The sequence below is a fragment of the Akebia trifoliata genome, chromosome 1 (genome assembly GCF_017979445.1).
Source record: "Akebia trifoliata isolate Shusen 1 chromosome 1, ASM1797944v1, whole genome shotgun sequence".
Classification (NCBI taxonomy): domain Eukaryota; kingdom Viridiplantae; phylum Streptophyta; class Magnoliopsida; order Ranunculales; family Lardizabalaceae; genus Akebia; species Akebia trifoliata.
In genome coordinates, this window is record NC_141375.1 from 28,795,883 (window position 1) to 28,819,622 (window position 23,740).

The following is a 23,740-nucleotide window of genomic DNA, read 5'->3' on the forward strand; positions in this document are numbered from 1 at the left end:
GTTTAACATAATAAATTATTGAAATGTTGATTATGAAATTATCATTATGTCAAAACCAAAAATATTAATTATAATATATCACCATTAAAGAGGTTTTCAAGAGTATTATTGATTAAATAATTTCATGGGTTTTTAGATCAGGGGTATTACAAGATTAATTTAAAAATAATAATAATAATAATAAAGAATAAAAATGTATTTTTGTTCTGCCCAAAAAATTATATATACCCAAATAATTAAATTTAGTTTATGACCTAACTCAATTTATGTTCAAGTTGACTCAGAGAAGCTGACTAGGAAAGTTGGTTCTACTGAGTTTGGGGCCAACTCTCCATGAAATCTAATCAGATCATGTCAATCAACCAAGTTCTATAAATCGCTATAATCTTGATTGAATTTTGTAGTGACTCAGCCACAAACTTGGTGGAGTTCATTGTTTTAGTCAATTTGCATGAATCAACTTGAAAATGCACCATTAAAAACTTCGCAAGTTCATTTGGTTATACACAACATTTTTTTGTGGAGAAAAAAATAAATAATTTTTATTTATCTTAGATATTTGACTCATTCAAGGCAATTCACAAATTTTCGAGTTGATTTAATTTAATGGATATTTGAGTCAAGTTTTAAAACTATGTTCTAGACATTAGATTGATCTGCATATACATAAATTTTTTTGTCAAATGATGATGACAATCAGTATAATCGTCAAGGGATTTTCAATCTTTTAGACAATTTTCATTAATCTATACTAGAAGAACAAGGTCAAGGGACATATCAACACTTTTTATAACATAGGGATGTCTCCAATGTTCAAGAAAACGTGGAAGGACCACCTCTAAAAAACACACAATTTCCTTAAACTTTTGAAGTTATTTTTGAAGGGAAATGCAAACGTCCAAAATCTCATGGGGACGTTAGCATTCTCCAACACATTTTTTCTTCTTCTAATAATACCCTTAGTCATTTAATGAAAATACGAGATATTAGTCTTTTACATAATAAATGTTTATTTACTTATCAAAAGCTTTTCTTTTAAATAATAAATGTTGTCATTTAGTATTTAGAATAAATATCTTATTTGCAATAAAGGATTCGGCAATCAATGCAACCATTCATTTATTATGTAAAATACCAACATACCCCTATTTTTTTACTAAAAGACAAAATGGATAAAGGTATTTTTGAAAATAAAAAAATATATGGTAGAGAATGCTAACGTCCTCACGAGGTCTTGGACATTAGCATTCCCTCTTTTTGAAATGGGTAGTTCAATTATTTTCTTTTAAGTATTTTTTATCATAATAATTTATAAATCCTGTCCCAAATAGTCCATATTCCTGATAGGAGGACTTTTTGGTAAGTTTTTAGGAAAAAGATGTCTATGGCGTAATGATCCCTTTATTTTTTTGAATGTGAGTTTTTTTTATGAAATCTAGTTTTTTGCGGGTTGAATTGCTAATGTGATCATCTGTGTGGGCCCAATGAACCTTAGTAAGATTATAAAACTTATTGACTTAGTCAGGCTAGCCTTGTTCATAAGGTAAGGTTTGTTAAATGAATCCGGCTCATATGCACCCGGGAGGAGGATTGAAACCTTCCTCCCACACCTAACACATACCACGTAAGCCACAATCCAAAAAATTAAACTTGATAAGGAGTTTTGTTTTTTAAATAAAAATGCAACAAATAGGTCTAGTAAATTTCTCAAAAAAAAATCTTAAAGTTGAAAAGTTTGAATTTTAATTTCATTATTATTTAAGTTAATTTTATTACAAATAATAATAATTTTACTAATAGAATTTTTCTTGCAATGATTGTTATGATGAAAATGTCTCAATTTATGGTTGAATAATTAAAAATGTTATCTATTTTCAATGTGGGCATTCGACATTATTGAACCATTCACCAAGATTGTTAAAAATACAAATAGACTGGCAATAGTATTCTAGTTGGAGTAAAACTTTTATAATCATTTTTATCAAGCCCAATAATCAACTAGAACTCAACTCCAACCCTTTTGCGTCTGATTAGAACCTGATCAGTAGAGAGTACAATGATCTTAAGGTATCAAAAGTATAATCTTTTTTTTTTTTTCAACTACAGGGGGTTCCAGACATGAGGATTGGCTAGTAGGGGTGTAGCAAGTGGCTTCTTAGAGCACCATATCTTACCCAAATCCCTTAGGTATTGCAATACACCCCCCTCCCCCACAAACCACACATATTAGGTAAGAAAGGATAAATCCAGGTGGCCAGTGAAGGGGCTTGAACTCAAGACCTCTCCCTTTTTGGAGGGATGCCTTGGCCATTGTGCCCAACACTCATTGATTTCGAAAAGATCATGGTTAGTTTTAAAAGACGAGCTCAGATCTTATGCACCCAGGGGGAAATGTTGAAACCCTCCTCCCATACCTCAATACATGCCACATAGGTACATAAAGCCACAATCCATAGTGATATTTTGCTCACAGACCAACACCGTTTTAGCATCTAACACTGATGACATAAGTAATAAGAAGGGAATTTCTCTCTCCTACCCACACATTCATTGCCTAGAAATTTTTATCTTTAGATTTCAAATCTAAAAAAGTATTGTGGGATCCACATGGATTATCATATTAGAAATCGAACACCACAACCTTTTAGATTTCATGAAAAACTTCATGGTAAAAAAAAAAAAAAGGAAAAAAAAAAATCGATCTTGATCAATGGTGTTGAAAATGGATGACTACCGAGCACCCAAATTTACTAAAATACAACGGTGAAAAATAATATTTTAATTTTTTTTCTTTTTTTTGAAATTCATAGAATTTCATCCTCTACAACACTTTTGTATTGGATCATATTTTTAAATGTCACAAGGTGATCTTATTAGGAAATTTCGGTATTTTACCATGGGCAGGAGAGAGAAATTCTCTTATTATTGATTATGTTATCAGCGCCATATGTCGAATGGTGTTGGTCTGTGAGCAAATAATCACTCCACCATCCAAGGAAATTTTAAAAAGGAGATGTTTTAGGCTTCAATCCCTTGGATTGTGGCTAACGTGGCATGTGTTAAGGTGTGGGAGGAGGGTTTCAATCTCTCTTCCTCATAACATTTTATTCGTACTTTTTATATTCAATTCATCTAACTATGAACGAGTGTCTCCCCAGGATCAATAGGGCAAAGGGTTAGCTTGGCTAAGCTAATTTAGATACAAATTGTGCCCCATTTTTGTATAGTTTAGTTTTTTCAAACACACAAACACCGAAATGCTACTAAGCCGAGCTACCATGTCTTCCTTGTAAAGATTTTAAATTTAAAAACCTTAGAAGTTAGAAACAGAAAATATATTTAAAACCCAAAGGGGAGTTCTCTGAGAAAACGTGTCAAGGGGAGAGCATCCTGGGTGGGACGGAACTTTCGCTTGATAACCACTCATAGAATTACATTAATGAGAGCGTGAACACAATATCCTAATAACTTCAACAACAGAAGCAAATGGAGATGAAAACAATCTTTATTTCTTCACAAATAAAAGAATCATACATGATGAGACCATCTCTCTCAAGCATATGGCTTAGACCTGAGAGAATAAGACATCATTTTTGCCTTTATTACCTTGGATTTTCCCCAACTTTGGAACCCCAGGACAAAAAACCACATTCAACAAAACACACACACACACACACAAAATTTAGCACAAAAGAAACTAGACCTTAGTTAATAAAAGCACATTGTTTCCTGATTTCACCTGCCTTGCCTGTAAGAACACCAATCTCACCCATTTTTACCATGGAGTTAGCAAAATCTTTGAAGAAAGTAGATCCATGGGTAATAGCTTGAAGTTTAACATAAGCTTTCGTCTCAACGTCGTCAAGAAGGGCTGCATCAGATTGGAGCAGTCCCCTTCTTTTAGCCACAAGTGTGTAATAGTCTTCATCGAACGTCTTGAAGCTACCAGGATCCATTTCTACAATTGTTGTAACGTCACCTGGCTTACATTTTTTTTTCAACTCATCAATGTAGCGGGGATCCAACGTCGGGTCGGTGTCACCCTTGCCTGTGAAGTTGTACAGGCGATTTGTGAAGGCTGGGCAGTGAGCGTTACCAATTGTGTGTCCACCTGATACAAATTAAAGGGAGTTCAAGTTCGATGGAAATTTCAATGCAAGATCTTCAAGTTTTCCTTGCAATGTTGTACAAAATCAAAGAGTTGCGACATATGTTTTTGAATCTAGCTAGTTTGTGATTGATCACCAGGATATACTTGCAAGAATTTCAAGCCGAAACTAAGGGTAGTTTTGTTATTACAAAGCTTGTTTTAGGGTTACAGGAAATTAAAATCAAAAAGGAAAACTAGGGTTTTAGGATTATAGAGATTTGAGAGAAATCCTGGTCTGGAATTACTTTCTTGAGATTAGTGAATCACTTTCATCTCATCCATGGACGTGGGCACTACTGAAATACATAGCTCTTGCCATGTTTTGATTGTTCTTATTTTCGGGATATGATCTAACAGTTGTCCTTTTCATAAAGATTGAAACACATACCTGACAAAACTGCTAGGTCTTTCATATTTAGACCTTGTCTGCTAAAAAATGTTTTCAACTGGGTGATGTTTGCAAAAGGAGGTGGTAGATTTGCCAAGGCTTCTGAGGCTATCGATACTCTCCCGTCTCTCCGCCCTGTGGGGACTTTCCAGAATGAACCCTTGAGCTAAAAGTAATTTATTTAGTTAGTAATACTGGGTCACATTTGTTTATTGATAATCAAAATTTAATCGACTTATATTAATATTACCATGAACACCGCATCTCTAGCTACCAAGGCAAGGATGTCTGCACATGAGACAACTCCAGGACACACTTTCTCTACTGCAGCTTTTACAGCATCGACAACGTGGAATCCTCTGAGGCTTTGATTCGGGATCGCAGCTTTCTCAGTTTGATTTTTCGCTGTAGAATTCAAGAGCACCGAACCATCGCATCCCTGCAGAAAGATCTTGTAAGACAAATTTTATATTAAATTTTCTTAGACAACATGAAGAATTCAAATTATTTACCCTAACAAAACAGTCATGAAAATGCATCCTTAACAAAGGAGCGGCAAGAGTAGGAGCACGTGAAATGTAGTTTGCTGTCGTCTTTTTCACTATTGCCTCTGCAGTGGGGCAGGTTTTCGCATAGAACCCTAATTTCAAGGCCTTGGCATTTGTGGAATCTAAAGCAAGAAGAACAAGTGCCAATTGAAGAAACAAAACTGATAGAAGCCTTAGAGTAGCCATGTCTATGCTTGAAATGATTTTGAAACTCTAAGTACTGAAATGCAAATGAAGACAACCCTAGTTATACACTTGAGCCTAACCCTTTGAACTTGTCATTGAAAGGCTGTCATTGATTGGATGAAAAATTGTCAATTATTGTAATAAGATATTGTTCTTTATTGGATAGTACAAGTGTTGATAAGGCAGGATTGAATAATTCAATAAGACTAAAACAAGGGATTGGCTTAAAACTTGTTTTAGAAGTAATCCTAAGAGACTTAGCTCTTCATTTCTTCGAAAGTTAGAATACAACCCATGAAAGGTGGTGGTGAGACAAATAGAATAAGAAGAATAAACTTGCAATGTGGCTTTCCACAACCCCAGAAAATAAAGAATTGATCATAGGTCTGGATGAGCTGGTCATGGATTGGTTCAGCGACGGTTTCCTTGCATGCCACGTGTACAAAAGATCAATAAACCGACTCCTAAGTATAGGTGGCAGTCTTCTGATTGCAAAGTTGAATCAATTTTTTCAGTCGAGCTGGATTGAAGGCTCATTTAAAATATAAAATCTTAAAACGCCATCCCACATAAATAAATAAAACTCAGATCAGAAGTACAAGTAATTGAAAATCAAATTGCTGAAAAGAGGGATTTTGGAGGGAGTTGACCTTGCAAGCAACATGGCCATCACATGTACTTGTTAAACTGAAGCCTTTTTTAATTGTAATACTAAATTTAGAAGCCCAACTTGCATAGAACATGCTCATTGGAGGTCAACGCACCTGACAATGACATCCTTGCCTTAAAAAGAGCGATTGTTGTGCTAATTTGGAAGTAAAAAAAAATATAATTAGATGCTAAATCTATGATGTATTACACTAACTTTACGATTAAAACATATCTTCATTACATGTTAAGATCGACTTGGTTGATTAAATATTTATTTTTGCAAGATTTGAAATTCGTGCGGTTAGGATGTATATATAGAACATAAGATCATTACTCATAGATCCAATCTCGTTTTCTTTAAGATTAAGTGATTTGTTGAGATAATGTGGATAGCCCAAATCATTGAAACGAATCAGTTTTAATTTCTATGAGGTGGGACAGTACCCTTTGATTATGGACTTCATATTCAAGCAGACTAGCTTAATTATAGTAGAAGGCTACAGCTCAAGTGTCACAAAAGAAATGATTGAAATTGGGGGGTACAGATTCATCAATTTCTTAACATGGTGAGTCACAGGGATATTTGACTAAGGTCAAATATAGCATGTTAGATTTTGGGTGGGTTGGTTTATCTGAAATCTAAAATTGTATATATTAGGGCTGCGATCATTCCCAGTAGTCGTAAAACTTTCTGCCTCTAAATGAGATCAAAGTTAATTTCTATGTGAAGATCAACTCATCATCATTAATCATTTTAGAATGCCATCTAAATGAGATTACCTACAACCAATTTTTTTAAGGATTGACTGAAAATTCTAAATTGTGCAACCCACGAAGACAGGCTTAGCTAGGATTTAGTCTTGAATCAATTTGTCTTTCTTTATAATTCTTCTTTTATATTTATTCTTTTGCAATAAGATTGAATATATAGTAATTTACTCCCACACTGTTCCAAGGGACAAACTTAACTTAATATTTGGGGTTGGAAAATGGAGTCTTGCTCCAATGGGGGTGTTTGGTAACGGATTTTGAGTTGGATGACACCAGCTTTATTTTAGGGAGTAGGAATTCCAAATCCCGTATAGCTTAATTTTTTCCAAATGGATGTTAAATATGAGCCGTGATAATCTGACTACCCCACGTGGCATACTCAATGGACTACCTAACATGACAAGTTTGGGAACCATAGATCTGCGCTCCTTGGGATACACTGTTCCCTAGAGATATACTTTTTTTAAAAAATTTATGGGGAAGTGCAGTCATGTATCCCGAGAAGCGCAGATCTATGATTCCCAAACTTGTCATGTCAGGATAGTCAATTGAGTTTGCCACGTGGGGTAGTCAGATTATCACCATTCATTAAATCTTCCTGTTATGTTGGTTTTTCTTCCAAACAATGTCAATGAGCCAGGACATCAAATTGCTAATGGCAGCTCTCTTTCGGATTATCGACCCAAGCATTTCGGCCCACAAAGTTGATCTACACAAAAAAAATCAGTTTGATTGGTGCTTTGGGCTATCGGACTTAGTATTTCCCGTTTGGGATTTAAATCTGCAAACCTGAACTTTTACCCATGGGCCTCGACAATCATGATAATGACTGATCGATCTGATCTGATGATGGAGATTTCTTAGGCACACCATCTTAATTTATTCTTGTATTTCAACCATATAAAACTTCTTTTGATTTACCTTTCTAGACGATAATGAGGTAGATTTAATATAATTATTCCCTTGATTTGAATAAAATTTGAATTTCCTAGCGTTTACATTATCATTTAAAAGTCCAAAAATATATTGTGCACCTTAGAGTTGGATATATGGCTACTATACTCTCAATCCTTTTTACATAGAATTACAAATATTTCCAAGTCTCATGAATGATGGATCAACTACGTGAAAACTGGAAAATACAACGGGCCAAGGCCCACGAATTTTAAAAATGGAATTTCTACGGCTTAGGACTGTTGAAAATTTTTATGTTCCTTAGATTCGACTGCTTAGAGCCATCGAATTTCTCCCATCCCCCATTAATTTGACAATTTCAGTCCATCAAAAAAAATTCGACAATGAAATATTTGCCATCTTGATCCGTTGAATAAGGGCTTTTTCCATGTTGTGATTCATATCCAATTTTTATTTCTATTTGTCAAACACTAATCAATACCAATTTTATTATTATTATTATTATTATTATTATTATTTTGTATATGTAGCTCTACAATGGATGGGTCAAACAATAATCACATCCACTTTAGGGTGAACTTTTTTTTTTTTTTGCTAAATGACTTTAAGTGTACTCGATTAGCCCTCTTTCATTGACAAGGTTTAGGTCAAATAAATAAAGATTTGTATAATTGGTTCGAAAAAGTTTTTAGGGAAGATATAATCTATTGGTGTGTGATTGCAAAGTATGAAATAATCATTCTTTCAGAAAGAAAAAAATGTGTAATTTTTGTTTCTCTTACAGGAAAAATATACATCTGCCCAAATGCAGGAAAAATGATTCGGTCAACCATATGAAATTCCTTATTTTGCTCTCTAGCAATTAGACCAACTTTTAGAAAACCAAAACATGACCAGTTTTAACGTTTCACAAATGTTTTTTTTTTTTTAATTTCATTTTTTCAAGTTCTTTTCCCAAAAATTTGATTTTCCTATGTTTTCTCCGCAGTACACTAGAAGTTCAATGGGTCAGTTCCGGTTGGATTTTATAGGAATCAGAATCAAAACCGATAATTTTTCTGGATTCCAGTTCCATCAGTATCGGTTCCTATTCTCAAATAAATTGATTCTGAATGAGAATCATTAAAAAAAAAAAATTGCTCTTTAAGCAGTTCCAATTCTCAAGTTTTATCAGTTTTTTTTATCTCAATTTATTCAATACAACGTGATCCGACTCGAATTGATTCCAATAAAAAGAGATCCAGAACTGTCCAATTTGTTAGGTTCGGTTCCGATTAAATGAGTACCATTAAGGCCTCAAAATTTTACGGTATTTTCTTTTAGAAATACCCCTATTAAATGGGTGATAATCGGTTTATCCCTTTGCAAAATACAAGATTAGGTTTACCCCCCTTGACCATAAGTCTATGTTATGTTTTGTTGATGATTACCATTAAAATTTTGATTCAAATACTTAAATGATTAAATCGAAATTCCATTGTTAAATCATCAAGAAAAGCAACATTAATTTACCATAAAGGGGATAAACCTAATCTTTGCATTTTTCATTTCATACCATAAAGAGGACCCCTTCTCCTCACATGACTGTGCAGAGAACCATAGATATTTTCTCGGGATACACAATTGTGCATCCCATAATTATATATATCCCGAGGAAAATTAATGGTTCTATGCATAACCACACGGGCAGAGTTTGAGGAGGAGGAGGAGGAGGAGGAGGGGGGAGTCATGATAATCGGGGGAGGGGGGGGGGGGGGTTATCATTATTCTAAGAGTCATGATAATCTGATTATCCCACATGCCACACTCAATTGATGCTCATGATGTGGCAAGTTTGGGAACCATAGATATATACGCTTCGGGATACATGGTTCCCTCAGGATACACATTTTTATGAGGAAGTTCAGTATTGTACCCCGAGGTGTACAGATCTATGGATCAATCGGCCAAAAATGTTAGACCTTCTTAACCAGTCTGAATGCATCGCTTCAATCAACGCTTTTTAGGACTAATGATTATGTAATTCAACCTGATAGCGTGACTTAAAAACTCACCAACATGTCATGCGCAAGGAATCGTAGATTCTTTCGCTTGGGATATACAATTGTACCCTTGGGGTACACAATTGCAGATGGCAAGTCGATTGTGTATCCCGAGGGACATAATCTACGATTCATTACCCATGGCACATCGGTGAGTTTTTGAGTCACACTATCAAATTGAGTTACAAAATCAACACTCTTTTTTAGTGTCAATATAAATTTGTAAACATTCTAAAATTGAAAGATTCATGATAATATGACTCGCCAGGTGGCTCACTCAGATGACTCCATGACGTGGACAAGTTCGGGAATAGTAGATTTGTACACCTTGGGATACAATTTTTCATGGGGAAGTGGAATCATGTATCTCGAGGCGTACATATCTACGGTACATGAACTTACCACGTCATGGAGCCATTTTAGTATGCCACCTGGTAAGTCATATTATCACGAATCAAATATAAGAGTGTTGATAATATGATGCGGTTTTAGTGCACACCCTTGATGCTAACTGAGTGTTTTCTCACAGCCCAACAAACATTTGATATGTGACACGAATGACATTAGCAAGAGAGAGAAAGCTTATGTCTCTTGCCTGCTACCTACACATTTATTTTTTTAAGATTTCAAATCTTAAAAAGGGTCGTTGGACCCACATTGATTATCACATTTACAATCCAGCAACATAGCTTTTTAGATTTAATCAAAATATCCATATTGAAAAAAAAAAATTAAGAAAAATATTATTTTCAAGCTTAATCCAAGGTGTTGAAAATGGAAAGCCAACGAGCACCCAAATTTAAAAATAAAATTCAACGGTGAAAATTAAATATTTTTTAATTTTCTATTTTTAAAGTTCATATAATTTTGTCCTCTACGGCTCCATTGCATTAGATCATGCTTTTGAATATCACAAGGTGATCAAATCAAAAAGTTTACTTTTTTTCACTATGGGCAAGAAAGAGAAAAGGGCATCAAGGATTTTAACTAAAAACTACGTCATATTATCAAAATTCTAAATATAAAACACGAAAAAGACGGATCCAACACTTTAAATATTGGGTGGAGTAGTTGTTCATTTTCGAAGACATGGATCTCAAGGAAAAAAACTGTTTTCTCATATATCTATATATGGGTCACGTTCGCTGGCTAACTTATTGGCAAACTTTTTGGCAAACTGATTTACAGCGTTGGATCTAACGGCATCGAACGGACGCGATTTGATCTCACACGTTATAAAATTAATACTATATTTGCAGCGCCATCCCTCAATTATGCCGTATTTTTTGTTTCCTCCCTCTCTTCTTTAAACCTGAGAGAACAGAACTGATCTGTTCTCTTTCTCTTCGTCTTCTCTCTTCGAACTCGTGTCCTTTTCTCTCTCGCTCGCACTCTCTTCTCACTCGCTCTCGCTCTAACTCACTCATTCTCTCTCGCTCGCTCTCTCTCTCTCACTCTCTCACTCACTCACTCACGCTGAAACCCTCGCACTAAAACCCTCTCTCTCGCTCTTTCATTCTCTCCACCTTGAAGAAGTGTTGAGATTTTCAGCACAGAGTAATTCGATGTTCAGGCTGTTCTGTAAGCTTAAAGCAGTTGAAAAAACTATGAGGACCTGGAACAGAGTCATTTGGTAGGCTTCATGATCAAAAGGAAAGAAGTTTTCTTGAGGTTTAAAGATCTATCCAAGGAAATCCTTTGGAAGTAGCTCTTGTGAGTCAAGAAAGGAAGAAAACAATTGAGCTTAATAGAGAAATTGATCTTGAGGAACTATTTGCAAGAAAAAAATCTAGAGTTCAATGGCTTAATGAGGTGGCGATTGCCTTAATGGATTTTTTTTTTCACCATGTGAGGATCTTGAAGGAGGTGAATACTACCCTTAATTATTAGGCTAATCCCTAAGGTGTCTAATGGCAAGAGCCTTGATAGGTTTAGACCCATGTCCTCGTGTAATTTCATTTACAAATCCATTTAGTGCGAGAGAGAGGGTTTTAGTGCGAGGGTTTCAGCGTGAGTGAGTGAGAGAGTGAGAGAGAGAGAGAGAGCGAGAGAGAATGAGTGAGTTAGAGCGTGAGCGAGTGAGAAGAGAGTGCAAGCGAGAGAGAAAAGGACGCGAGTTCGAAGAGAGAAGACGAAGAGAAAGAGAACAGATCAGTTATGTTCTCTCTGGTTTAAAGAAGAGAGGGAGGAAACACAAAATACGGCATAATTGAGGGATGGCGCTGTAAATATAGCATTAATTTTATAACTTGTGAGATCAAATCGCGTCTGTTCGATGCCGTTAAATCCAACACTGTAAATCAGTTTGCCAAAAAGTTTGCCAATAAGTTAGCCAGCGAACGTGACCCTCTATATATAGGGAAATGTTCAGCACCCTAAGTTTTACCACACACTTTAACAAACGTTTTTTGTCCTACATGGGTTAGAAGTTTTGGAATGAGCTGATTTTTGGTGAGGATGATCTCTATGATTAGAAGATCATCCTCCCCAAAAATCAGCTCATTCCGAAATGTTTAGCCCATGTTTACACGTAAAAATCGTGGACCGTCCATTTTTTGTAAATCAATTTTGATGGGGTTAGAAGTTTTGGAATGAGCTGATTTTTGGTGAGGATGATCTCCTCACCATAGAGATCATCCTCACCAAAAATCAGCTCATTCCGAAACTTCTAACCCATGTAAGACAAAACGCGTTTGTTAAAGTGTGTGGTAAAACTAAGGGTGGCGAACGGGACCCCTATATATATATATATATATATAGGGTCCCGTTCGGCACCCTAAGTTTTACCACACACTTTAACAAACGCATTTTGTCCTACATGGGTTAGAAGTTTCGGAATGGGTTGATTTTTGGTGAGGATGATCTCTATGGTGAGGAGATCATCCTCACCAAAAATCAGCTCATTCCAAAACTTCTAACCCCATTAAAAATGATTTACAAAAAATGGACGGTCCACGATTTTTCAACTTGTAAACATGGGGCTAAACATTTCGGAATGGGCTGATTTTTGGGGAGGATGATCTCTACCAAAAATCAGCCCATTCTAAAACTTCTAACCCATGTAGGACAAAAAACGTTTGTTAAAGTGTGTGGTAAAACTTAGGGTGCTGAACATTTCCCATATATATATAGGGTCAGGGTTATTACGACCCCTTTTGCGACACACCATTTTGTCTTATATGGGCAAAAATGTTTGGAATGGGCTGATTTTTTGTGAGGATGATCTCTGTGATGAGGGGATCATCCTGGCAAAAAATCATCCCATTCCAAAACTTCTAACCCCATCAAAATTGATTTACAAAAATTGGACGGTCTAAAATTTTTCAACTTGAAAACATGGGGCTAGAAATTTAGAATGAGCTGATGTTTGGCAAGGATGATCTCCTCACCATAGAGATCATCCTCACCAAAAATCAGCTCATTCCAAACATTTTTTCCCATATAAGACAAAATGGTGTGTCGCAAAGGGGGTCGTAATGGTGGTCGTAATATATATATATATATATATATATATATATATATATATATATATTAAATCAGATTTAATCATGATCACAAGAGGCTGAGATGTTAGTGGATCTGTGCTGCAGGTGTTGAACGAAACGTGGAAGGAACGGTTTCACCTAATAGCACCGTCAAACTTAACCTTATTCTTCCAATATCAACACGACAAAATCCGTTTATGGCACCATCTGCATTGTACTGGGCTACTAGCAACGTGGAAGAAACGGTTTCATCCAATAGCACCGTCAAACTTAATGATTCCTCCAATATCAACACGTGTCAATCATCTTCACATGCATACCCTAAAGAACTTGTATATATATACCCTCCCTCTCCCACAAGCACCATCACCAACTCTCTCACACACAAACCAAACCACAATACCCAAACCATAAAAAAACCCTAAATGGCAAGCTTCACAAGCATAGTAGCTCTCCTACTGGTGTTGGCAGCCATGGCCGAGGCATCCATCTATAGGACTACAGTCGTCACTACCGAGACCATAGATAACATCAAAAACTCATATAAGAGTCAGTGCAGTCAGGAAATAGAGAAGTATCCAGTTAAGGAGTGCAAGAAGTACATTCAGCAGTGTGTGCAAAGAGGAGGATTGCTTTTCTCAAGTGTGGGGAATTCTGAATGTGATCAAGTGCCAGAGCAATGCTGCCGATCACTCAGGCAGATGAAGGATGAGTGCAAGTGTCAATCACTGAAGCAGATGGCTGAACAAATGCAAGAGAGTCAAGAAGAGATGAAGCAGAAGATGGCCCTGAGTATTCTGTCTAAGTGTAACATTCCTATCATGTCTTGCCAGTATCAAGAACTAGTGTACTAGAAAATTTGTGAAGGATAATAATAAACACGCATCCTCATTATTAGTTCATTATAAATATGGACTAATAAACACATGATCGTGTGTTTGTGTCTGTACTAGGCTTGAATGTAGCTTTAGCTTTGTTCAAGTTAAATAAATTGAGGTTGCAGTCTCTCTCTCTCTCTCCCAATAATCAGATTGAAAAGTAAAAAAGATATTATTAGGAAAAGAAAAGTAAACTTATTAAACTAAAAAAAAAAAAAAAAAACATTGATCACAGGAAAGTGACCAGTAATGATAGTGGCATCAAAATATAATTGATTTGAGTCGTGATAATATGACTCCCCCCTTTTACACATGCTCCCTACCACCCCATCACATAACCATAGATTATTTGCCTCTGGATGCACAAGAAAAAGATTTATAATTATGCTTATCCTAAGGCAAATGATCTGTGATGGGGGCATGTTTCACAAGGGGCATTAGAAAATTATTACACAACTGATTTTTCATGAAAGAGTTTTTTGGGTAGAGTCGTGATGATCTGACTACCCCACGTGGCAAACTCAATTGACTCTCCTAACGTGACAACTTTGGAAACCATAAATCTATACGCCTCAAGATACACAACTCCCTCGGGATACACATTTTTATGAGGGAGTGCAGTTTTGTCTTCCCATCATTGCTAAAATGGCATTTGTTGGAAATCAAATGGGCCTCCGAAACCCAAGATGCATGTAATTTGTTTTCATTAATATAATTTTTCGCTTATTTAGCCCACAAAAAAAAAGTGCGTGCCACGTGGGGTAGTCAGATTATCACGATACTTTTGGGTATCAATCCAATAGTTCCAAAATTTCACACGGTCCATTGTTTCATATCACCATTGTAATTTTGATGCATAATGTGTATAAAACTAACATTTTAAAAAATAATAATAATAATAATAAAAGAAGAAGAAGAAGAAGAAAGAAAGAAAGAAAGAAAAGTAAATAAATAAATGGTATCTGCTATATTAGAAAGATAGATGCAAGGGATAGTTAAAAATTTGGGTACTAAGCATCTTATGTTTGTGAGTTTTGATTCATAATAATGGAGTGTTGTCAATCTTTGGATCCATTATAAATTTTATTGCATAATGTGTAGAAAAATGGAAAAACAAACATATTAAATATGGATATTTACAAAAAAGTGATCAACTTTTGACAAATTTACGATTCTGGTTCACTGTTCATTTTAATTACCAGAATGTGAATGATCATGAATTCGGAAAAGTGACTATTTATCATGTTTTAAAGTGACAATTTCGCAAGTTTAAAGCCACTAATTGGAAATAGTCACTTAAAACTTGCAAAATAGCACTTTAAAACTGCCGACTTCATTATCGTTCTAATTTTTTTTATAACAAAAATGTGATCATTCACGTTTTGATAATTAAAATGAACAATTAGCCAAAATAGTTAATAATTCATTTTCTACTCAGGAAATAGTAATTCACACTATTAATTATACCTTCTCATTTCAATAGATTGCACCAAAACATAAATTAGATGGAGTGAAAAAAATAGAGAGAATGTGAGAGTTTTGTATAAAGAGTTCATCATCTATCCAACGATCACTAGGGCTGCAACTCTAGCGGTTTGGGCCGGGCTGGAGATCAACCTGTGCCAGACCCAAACACCACAAAAACTTGTGCCCGTGCCCAACCCGACACCGGGCTTGAAATGCTCAACCCGAACCTAGCCCAAGTCGGTTGATCAGGTTAATTCATTCCCCATTAACACTAGATAATTTGATAATGACAACGGCTTATATAAACGGAAGTAGTATGTAAAAGAACTTAAAATTTACAATTATTTTTCCAAAAATTGTGTTTCAAAATTTACATATAAAATTATAAACAAATTTAAAAAGACGAAGAAAATGTAGATTAACTAAATTACCATCTTCATTTATTGACTATTAACTGAATTTCCAACAAAACAAACATTTACACTGTATGACAATATAAAATTACATAAAAGACAGTATTAATTAGAAAATAATTATTTATTAAATGAAAATAATCACACATTAGTCTTCATATATAGAGTAACCAAAATATATACATACTAAATGAATACAAAAGAAATTAATATATAAGGAAATTTTAAATTATAGTCATATTGCGTTCGGGTTTGGGCCAATCGGATTGTCCGATGGCTATGCTCAAATGCAACCCGATTTGAGTCGGACATTTTTTATGTTTCCTGAACACAAGACCAAACCCAAGCTAACTATGCCTAGACCTGACCTATGGCCAGGTTTGGCCCACCCAAGTTGCAGCCCTAGCGAGCACGTCCTCGCACAGAGAGCTATTCCATAATTTTCCAAAATAATCATGTTATATGCCTCTCTCACTCTTTAACAATCCATCAACCTCTTTTAAATATACAAAAATCTTACCCTAAACAGAATGCTAATCAATTTAAATTATCTATTTGGAATCTTTCTATTTTAGAATCCTTTTCCTTAAAAGTTAAAGACTATGCCACATGACATGATAAATGAGTCCAATGGAGACATCGCAATGTCGACCTAAATAACTTTGGGATACATACTTTTGGGTCCACGTGCGTGTCTAATCTAGATGGAGTGCTATTTTATCTCTCAAGAGATAATACCAAAAGCACTACTCAATGCAAAATCTTTAAAAAAAAAAAAAAAAAAAAAAAAAAGAAGAGAGGGTGTTAAATATCATATGTAAAAATGAGTAATGATGAATGCACAGAGTTTTGGTATGCGGTTGGGTACATAGCTGACGTGGCAAGGGCATAGAACCAAACATTTTTTTCCTGTGTATTCAGATAAAAAAGATCTATAGTTCTGTGCCCTTGCCATGTCAGTCACGTACCCAACTGCCTGCATTCATCACTACTCTATAAAAAATGGTGCGCTAAGAAGCCATGGTAAGAAGCCAGTTGGCTCACCCCCTTCTATCTTTTTTTTGAAAGGTACTCACCCCCTTCTATCTTAATTTGGTGAAATATCATTTTCCCGTCATCTTATCATTTTAAAATAAACAAAAAAAGAATCAATACAACAGTAAAAAAAATGTGATTTGCTAGATATTTTCTTATTGTGGACTGTATGACTGATCCATTTTCTCTAAAATCAAATACCTGTACTTGACACATCCAAACCAACACAACTGTTTTTAATTGACTCGACTCGTTGGACATTAGAGCGGAGTCGGAGTTTTCAAGTTTTAAAACTACGTTTTTAAACTGCTACAAAGGATCATGATTTCGTCATATTCTTGGAGGGAAAGCTAAAGAATATAGATAGCATGGTTATGATACACTCTTATCCTTTGGTGTTCCTTTCTAACTTCCCTGCCCGTTACGTATCTCTCTCTTGTCTTCTAGAGAAGTTAGTCAACTTATGCTCCTTTCCTCCCTCCCCCGCCAGCCCCACTGTCCACATGTAAGCTTTCAAACTGTCACGCTTGGTAAAGTCGTGTTTTACTTTCCCCTCAAAGCAAAAGCTTTATTTAAAAAGAATGGGAGGAAGTTACGTAAAAAATGTGATTCACAAGTATCCAAATTCTCACATAAAGTGTAAAGTTCTTCTGAAATATATTATATTTATTAATAATGATGAATGCATTCGGTCTTGGTACGCGGTTGGGTACACAGCTGACGTGTAAAGTGTACAGAACCACACATCTTTTTTCCTATGTATCCCAATAAAAACGATATATGATTTTAAGCCCTTGCCACGTCAACCATGTACCCAGCCACACACCAAGACCGCGTGCATTTATCATTACTCTAATAAAGATCGAGGGCATTCACGACTCTATATTTATTAGATTAATGATAAATGAATGCGGCCTTGGTACACCACTCGTGTATCCTGATGAAAATCATCTGTGATTATGTGCCCTTGCCACGTCAGCTGCGTACTCAACGGAGTGCATTCATGGCAACTCTATTTATTATTTAATATCAGTTTGGGATTTGGAGGTTAAAATTTGGACCCTTTAGTACTTGGGTGGTTCCAAAGCTACCAACAACCATATCTAAAAGAATCAGATAATGTGTTGCTGGTTCAATCAATCTAAACCACTCCCGTCCACGGGAATAATTATAAAATCAGATTCCACATCGGTATTATTATGGGCAGATTGAAGTGGGGCGGTAATGATACCAACTTCATCAAAGCACTCCTCATCATGAGTCACGTGATTTGGAAGGATAAATAAAAAAATTATTATATAAAGGAGAAGTGAGATCCACGTATCATTAACACATTAAAGGATTAAAGGATAGACCACCATAGAACTTGAGGTGGAGATTTGCGCCGACCAAACTAAAGGGACAAATAAATGAAAATAAGAAATTAGAAGAGGTGAGGATGATGATGTGGAAGTGAATTAAATATATCTAAGTAGATCACTTACGTAGTCATTTAAATTGAAGAAATTGATGTTGAGTGATTATTTTTTACGATAATATCCTTGAGTTAGGGCCTTCTCTCTCTCTTCTAACCTTAGAAACTAATAGATGTAGGTTAATTTTTATTTAATACAAACTTTCACCAAACACAACTAGAGAAATGGACAATATATCACAATCGATGCTCTTGAAGGTTTGTTGTTGATATTTTACTACTTGTGGAGACAAAATATCACACACAAGGATATATGTGGTTCGTAGTATACCTAAGTCTACAGATTGGAATAAGAATAATCACTATTTTCTCATTAATTTTATAGTCTAAAAGATCTTTATTTATAAAATTTGAAATTAAATCTTCTCAATGGTAGTGCCTCACCCACACAACTCTACGTAATGCAATAAAATACAAGACATTAACACAATAATTTGATCATTGTTAATGAAGTACTTAAAGATTATTGGTCAAGCTTACTTATAGACAATAAATGGGTTGAATACTATGTTACTATTGAGTTTAGTCCCACATCGGATACAAATTGCCTAATCTCTTTCCTTATAAGCTCCTGAGCCTCTCCACTCATTGTCAATTGATTTTGAGTTGGATCCCCAAATTTATCAATTACATTTGTATAGTGGCCAAAGTCTCATTCTAATAAGGGAGAAGTCTTGAGTTCAAGTTCCTCATTAGCCACCTATAGGGATTTGTTCATATTTACCTGATATATATGGGTTGTGTGGTATTACATGTACTCAGGGATTTGGATAAGATATGGTGGTCTAAGAGGCCACTTGCCCCGCCCCTAGTAGTCGGGTCTACTATCTAGAATCCCCGTGATAAAAAAATAAAAAGAATACAATGTTACATTTGGTTCCAAGTATAAAGTCATTGATCCCATAATAGAATAAGAAATTGGTTAAGATAATAATAAAAAAACATCATGCACATTTTGTATTCATAGAAGGGTTATATCTCACTTTTTTAGTACACTTTTTTTTACACTGAAGTAACATTTTCCTTATCATATATAATTCACAACCGCACAATGAGGTCAGCTGTCACCACAACGATTTCTGTTCTAGATTTTAGAATCAATTTTTATAATGTGATTTTGATAATTAAAAATTAGAATCTTGCATTAAAAAAAAAAAGCATTAATCCTAATCAAACAGTCCCCTAATTAGTATAGCTTCATCCAATGTGGGATGAATTTTTATTTTTATATTTTGAATTCGAGGTATTCAAGCCTCTTAGAACAATCGACTAATCCTACATGTACCAGATAATTAATTTTCGAGATAAATCCATGACTGTGGCCCCTAATCCAACTCAAGACCTCAGCTACGAGAGATGTGGTCTTGCCCATCTCACCAACCCTTAGATGATGCTGTGTGCGAACCAATCTTGCCAGTGCGATACCAACTACAAACCACAATCAGAAGCACAAGATCATTGACAATCAAATTCGATGGCATGACTGGTAATTGAACAGGATTTTAGGGGTATTTATGGTATCCATCTTGTTTAAGCAAAACAATGCACGTGCTGAACTGAATGCCACGTGCACGATTTCCTTGCTCGGTATATAGATCCTCTACTCCAGATGGACGGTAATATTACCCAACACCAACGTCACATATTGCCACTTGACTTAATATCTTCGATACGATTTTAAAGCCCATCATTTTCAGCCCTGGCCCATGCTATAACTATAGGATTCGATCAGGATTGAGAAATGCTACTCTAACTACGGGCAGTTAGACCTATATATCCGCTTATCTTCCACCATAATTATCACAACAAGTACGAAGCTGACTTTTATACTTATGTGTCATTATTATGATTATGGTAGTTATATATGATTAGGATCCATAAACACATATATCTACTCTTATATGTACAATATATTTTGTCTTATGTGAATTAAAAGTTTGTATTGAACTGATTTTTGGTGACGATGATCTTTATGATGAGGATATTGTGGGGGGAATTCTGGAATAGGACACGTGGCATGAGTTTGAGCTCGGAAGTATCTCCAAATCTCGGATTGACGGAAAGTAAGCCCGACAGATTGAGATCCTCGGGTACAAGTAAATGATTGAGCTCGGACCCTAGCCACCGGTAGGTAAAATAGGTCGGTTGAAGGCAGCATAGGTCGGTTGTACGGATCTGACATATGCGACAGTGGACTGACAGCATTCACAGCTCACGTCATCACAGAGGTGGCAGAGCAGTTGCAACAACTCCTGCAGTTGACATGTCAGGGAGTGAGCTAACTGCCCAAGGTCACTTCAAAGGATGGCACAGAAACCGAACCAGATAAACGCCTATATAAGGAAGAAAACTATGGGTAAAAGAGGTTCGAATTCTTCTTCTCTCAAACACTACACTGATCGATTTGTCTAACTTGATTGTCGGAGTGGGCTGATTTGCAGGTCCGCCCGAGCTTAGAGAGAAGGAAAGTGTAGAGCAATTTCGTGCATCTACAATTTGGCGCCGTCTGTGGGAAACTTACAGGGACAAAAACGACCAAGATGGGAAGAGCTAGAGGCGAAAATCGTGGAGAGCCATCAAACCCGCTACCAGCAGACTCGCCTCCAAACGCGCAAAACCCAATGCTTGCAATGTACAATTTACTAACGGAGATGAGAGAGGAAATGCGCAGGGGGTTGGAAAAACAAAATAATGAGATAGTGAACATAAGGAGGGAAAATGAGGAGCTCAGAAAAAGGCTAGGTGAGCGAGCGGAGACCGGAGAAGGCCCAGGTGCAGAGCGAAGTAGTGATCACATTGTCCGAGCGCCAAGGACGGAGGCGGACTGGACCGAAGATTCAGTAGCAGTCAAAACGCAGCAAGGAAGCTCCGAAGTCAAAGAAACGATGACAAGAAAAGAAATAGAGGAAATGCTCAGGAGGAGGGATGAGGAATTCGCGCGAGGGAAGGATCCCGCACAAAAGGTACGGAACGCAATTCGGGAACTCAAAGGGACACCATTCTCACCTATGATAATGAACTCAGAACCACCCAGATCGTTCCACATGCCGAAGTTTGAAACCTATGACGGAACACGAGATCCTATGGACCATATACTGCACTACAGAAGTCAGATGGTGCTGTACCAGAACGACGACTCGTTACTCTGCAAGCTATTTCCATCAACCCTGAGGCTCGGGGCCATGATGTGGTTCCAGGCCTTACCAGCTGGGACCATCACGAATTTTTCCGAGCTAGAGGAAATGTTTGTTGGGCAGTTTGTGCATCTGCAAAGGAAGAAGGTCGGAGTTAACACTCTGTTTAACGTTCGACAAGAGAACGGGGAGAGCATTAGGTCGTTCGTAACCCGTTTCCGAACAAAAGCCCTGGACGTAGAAGGCATGGACAAAGCAACGGCCTGCGCGGCGTACATTGCTGCGGTCATCCCGGGGACACGGCTGCATGAGTCCTTGATCAAGTCTGACCCAACTCGCCTGAAAGATTTGTACGCAAAGGTAGAAAAGTACATCCTGGTGGAAGAATCCGTGAAGGGCAGGAGACGAAGCGCTCAGACAGTGGCCAATAGCGAAGGGGGAATGGAAGCTGCCAAGGTACCAACCCACACCGGAGTGGAAGGAAGTAAGAAAAGGCGGAGAGATTCGAACGAGCAGTCATGGTGGAAGAAAGGCCGGGTGTATACCCCGCTCAATGAAAAACTATCCGTGATACTGAGGCACATAAGGGGGGAACCCGATTTCGTCCAGCCACCACGGGGGTATAAGGGGAAACCCGGAAAACCGTACTGCGAGTACCATGAGGCTGAGGATTACCCTACTGAAGATTGTTACAGGCTGCGCCACATCATCCAGGATATGATCGAAGCCGGGAAGCTCAAAGGTTATGTCTCCGCGGGAAGAAGAAGAGGGGAGACTACCGAGAGAGCCGAACGAAAGCCCGAGCAAATAAGGCCAACTAAAGGCGGGCGTCGAGAGACGGAAGAGCGCAGGATAGTTCATACAATCACGGGGGTGCTGGGGGCCGAAGTGCCATCTAGGCGGGAGATCCGGGAGAAGGTGAAAAAGATCCGACATATGGTCGGAGTCAACAACGTGGCATCAGGAGTACGGGTAGCAGGAACGATGTCCAGCGGAGCGGATTCCCGGGCGATCGTATTCACAGAGGATGATCTTAGGGGAACGGCAAGGCCCCATCAGGACGCATTAGTGATTGCGCTCCTAGTGGGGAATGTCGAACTCCGAAGGATATTGGTGGATTCGGGAAGCGCAGTGGATATTCTATTCCTGAGCGCGGCTAAGAGGATGGGGGTTTCAGAGAGCTTGGAACCAACATCAACCCTCGTTTATGGCTTCAACGGTACTCCGAGCAGTCCGGTGGGAGAAATCACACTCCCGATCACAACAGGTTCGAAGGTGGTAATGACGAGGTTCGTGGTGATAGATGCGGACTCAGCTTATAACGCGATCCTGGGGCGGAGGTGGATACACGAGATGAAGACAGTGCCATCAACCTATCACCAAGTTATTCGTTTCCCGGGTAAGGAAGGAATAATGGAGATCAGGGGAGACCAGGAGATGGCGCAGAGGTGTTTTCACCTGACCTTGAAACAAAACCGAGGCCCCGAGGAAATTCCTCAGAAGAAGAGAAAGGTACCACCAACTGGGAATGAAGCTTTATAGCAATTACAGAGGCAGCCGCAACAGGAGCAGCGGGTAACAGTTGAAGAAGTCGAAGCCGTGGACCTCGGCGACAATGGAGGACATCTAGTTAGTATTAGTACCACAATGTTGCAGGAGGAGAAGGCAGCACTACTCCAACTTCTGAGGGCAAACAAGGACGTATTCGCATGGTCATTGGAGGACATGCCGGGGATAGACCCGTCGGTGGTGTGTCATAGATTAAATGTCGATGAAAGCTTCCGACCTGTTAGAAAGAAGCCAAGGAGGCTGTCGCCGCGCCTCAGGCAGGGGGTAAATGAGGAAATCGAGAAACTTTTGAAGGCCGAGTTTATCAGGGAGGTAGAGTACCCAGAATGGATAGCGAATATAGTGGCAGTACCGAAGAAGGATGGGAGGGTGAGAGTATGCATCGACTTTACGAACCTGAATAAGGCGTGCCCAAAGGATAGCTTTCCGCTGCCGAGGATCGACAGGTTGGTCGATGCCACTGCTGGTCATGAGAGAATGTCATTTATGGACGGCTACTCAGGGTATAACCAGATCCCCTTAGCAGTGGAGGACCAGGAACGAACATCATTCATCACCGAGCAAGGATTGTTTTGTTTTAAGGTTATGCCGTTCGGCTTGAGAAATGTCGGGGTAACTTACTAGAGACTCGTGA

At 37.5% G+C, this 23,740-nt stretch overlaps 3 protein-coding genes across 3 annotated transcripts; 2 read left to right on the forward strand and 1 right to left on the reverse strand.

The window, feature by feature from the left end:
• Positions 1 to 3,704: 3,704 nt before the first annotated feature.
• LOC147411505 (peroxidase 27-like) lies at positions 3,705 to 5,272 on the reverse strand. Its single transcript, XM_086453292.1, has 4 exons — positions 5,051 to 5,272; positions 4,789 to 4,977; positions 4,539 to 4,704; positions 3,705 to 4,111 (listed from the first exon to the last, which is right to left on the reverse strand). Exons 1-4 carry the CDS (start codon positions 5,270 to 5,272, stop codon positions 3,705 to 3,707), a joined length of 984 nt encoding a protein of 327 aa, XP_086309418.1.
• An 8,289-nt stretch (positions 5,273 to 13,561) lies between these two features.
• Positions 13,562 to 13,990, forward strand: LOC147411506 (2S seed storage albumin protein-like). The gene has a single exon (XM_086432169.1). The coding sequence runs from the start codon at positions 13,562 to 13,564 to the stop codon at positions 13,988 to 13,990; it is 429 nt and encodes a 142-aa protein (XP_086288295.1).
• Positions 13,991 to 20,585: 6,595 nt separating this feature from the next.
• LOC147411507 (uncharacterized) lies at positions 20,586 to 23,730 on the forward strand. The gene is made up of 3 exons (XM_086432182.1): positions 20,586 to 20,694; positions 20,927 to 23,049; positions 23,095 to 23,730. Exons 1-3 carry the CDS (start codon positions 20,586 to 20,588, stop codon positions 23,728 to 23,730), a joined length of 2,868 nt encoding a protein of 955 aa, XP_086288308.1.
• The last annotated feature ends 10 nt before the right edge of the window (positions 23,731 to 23,740 follow it).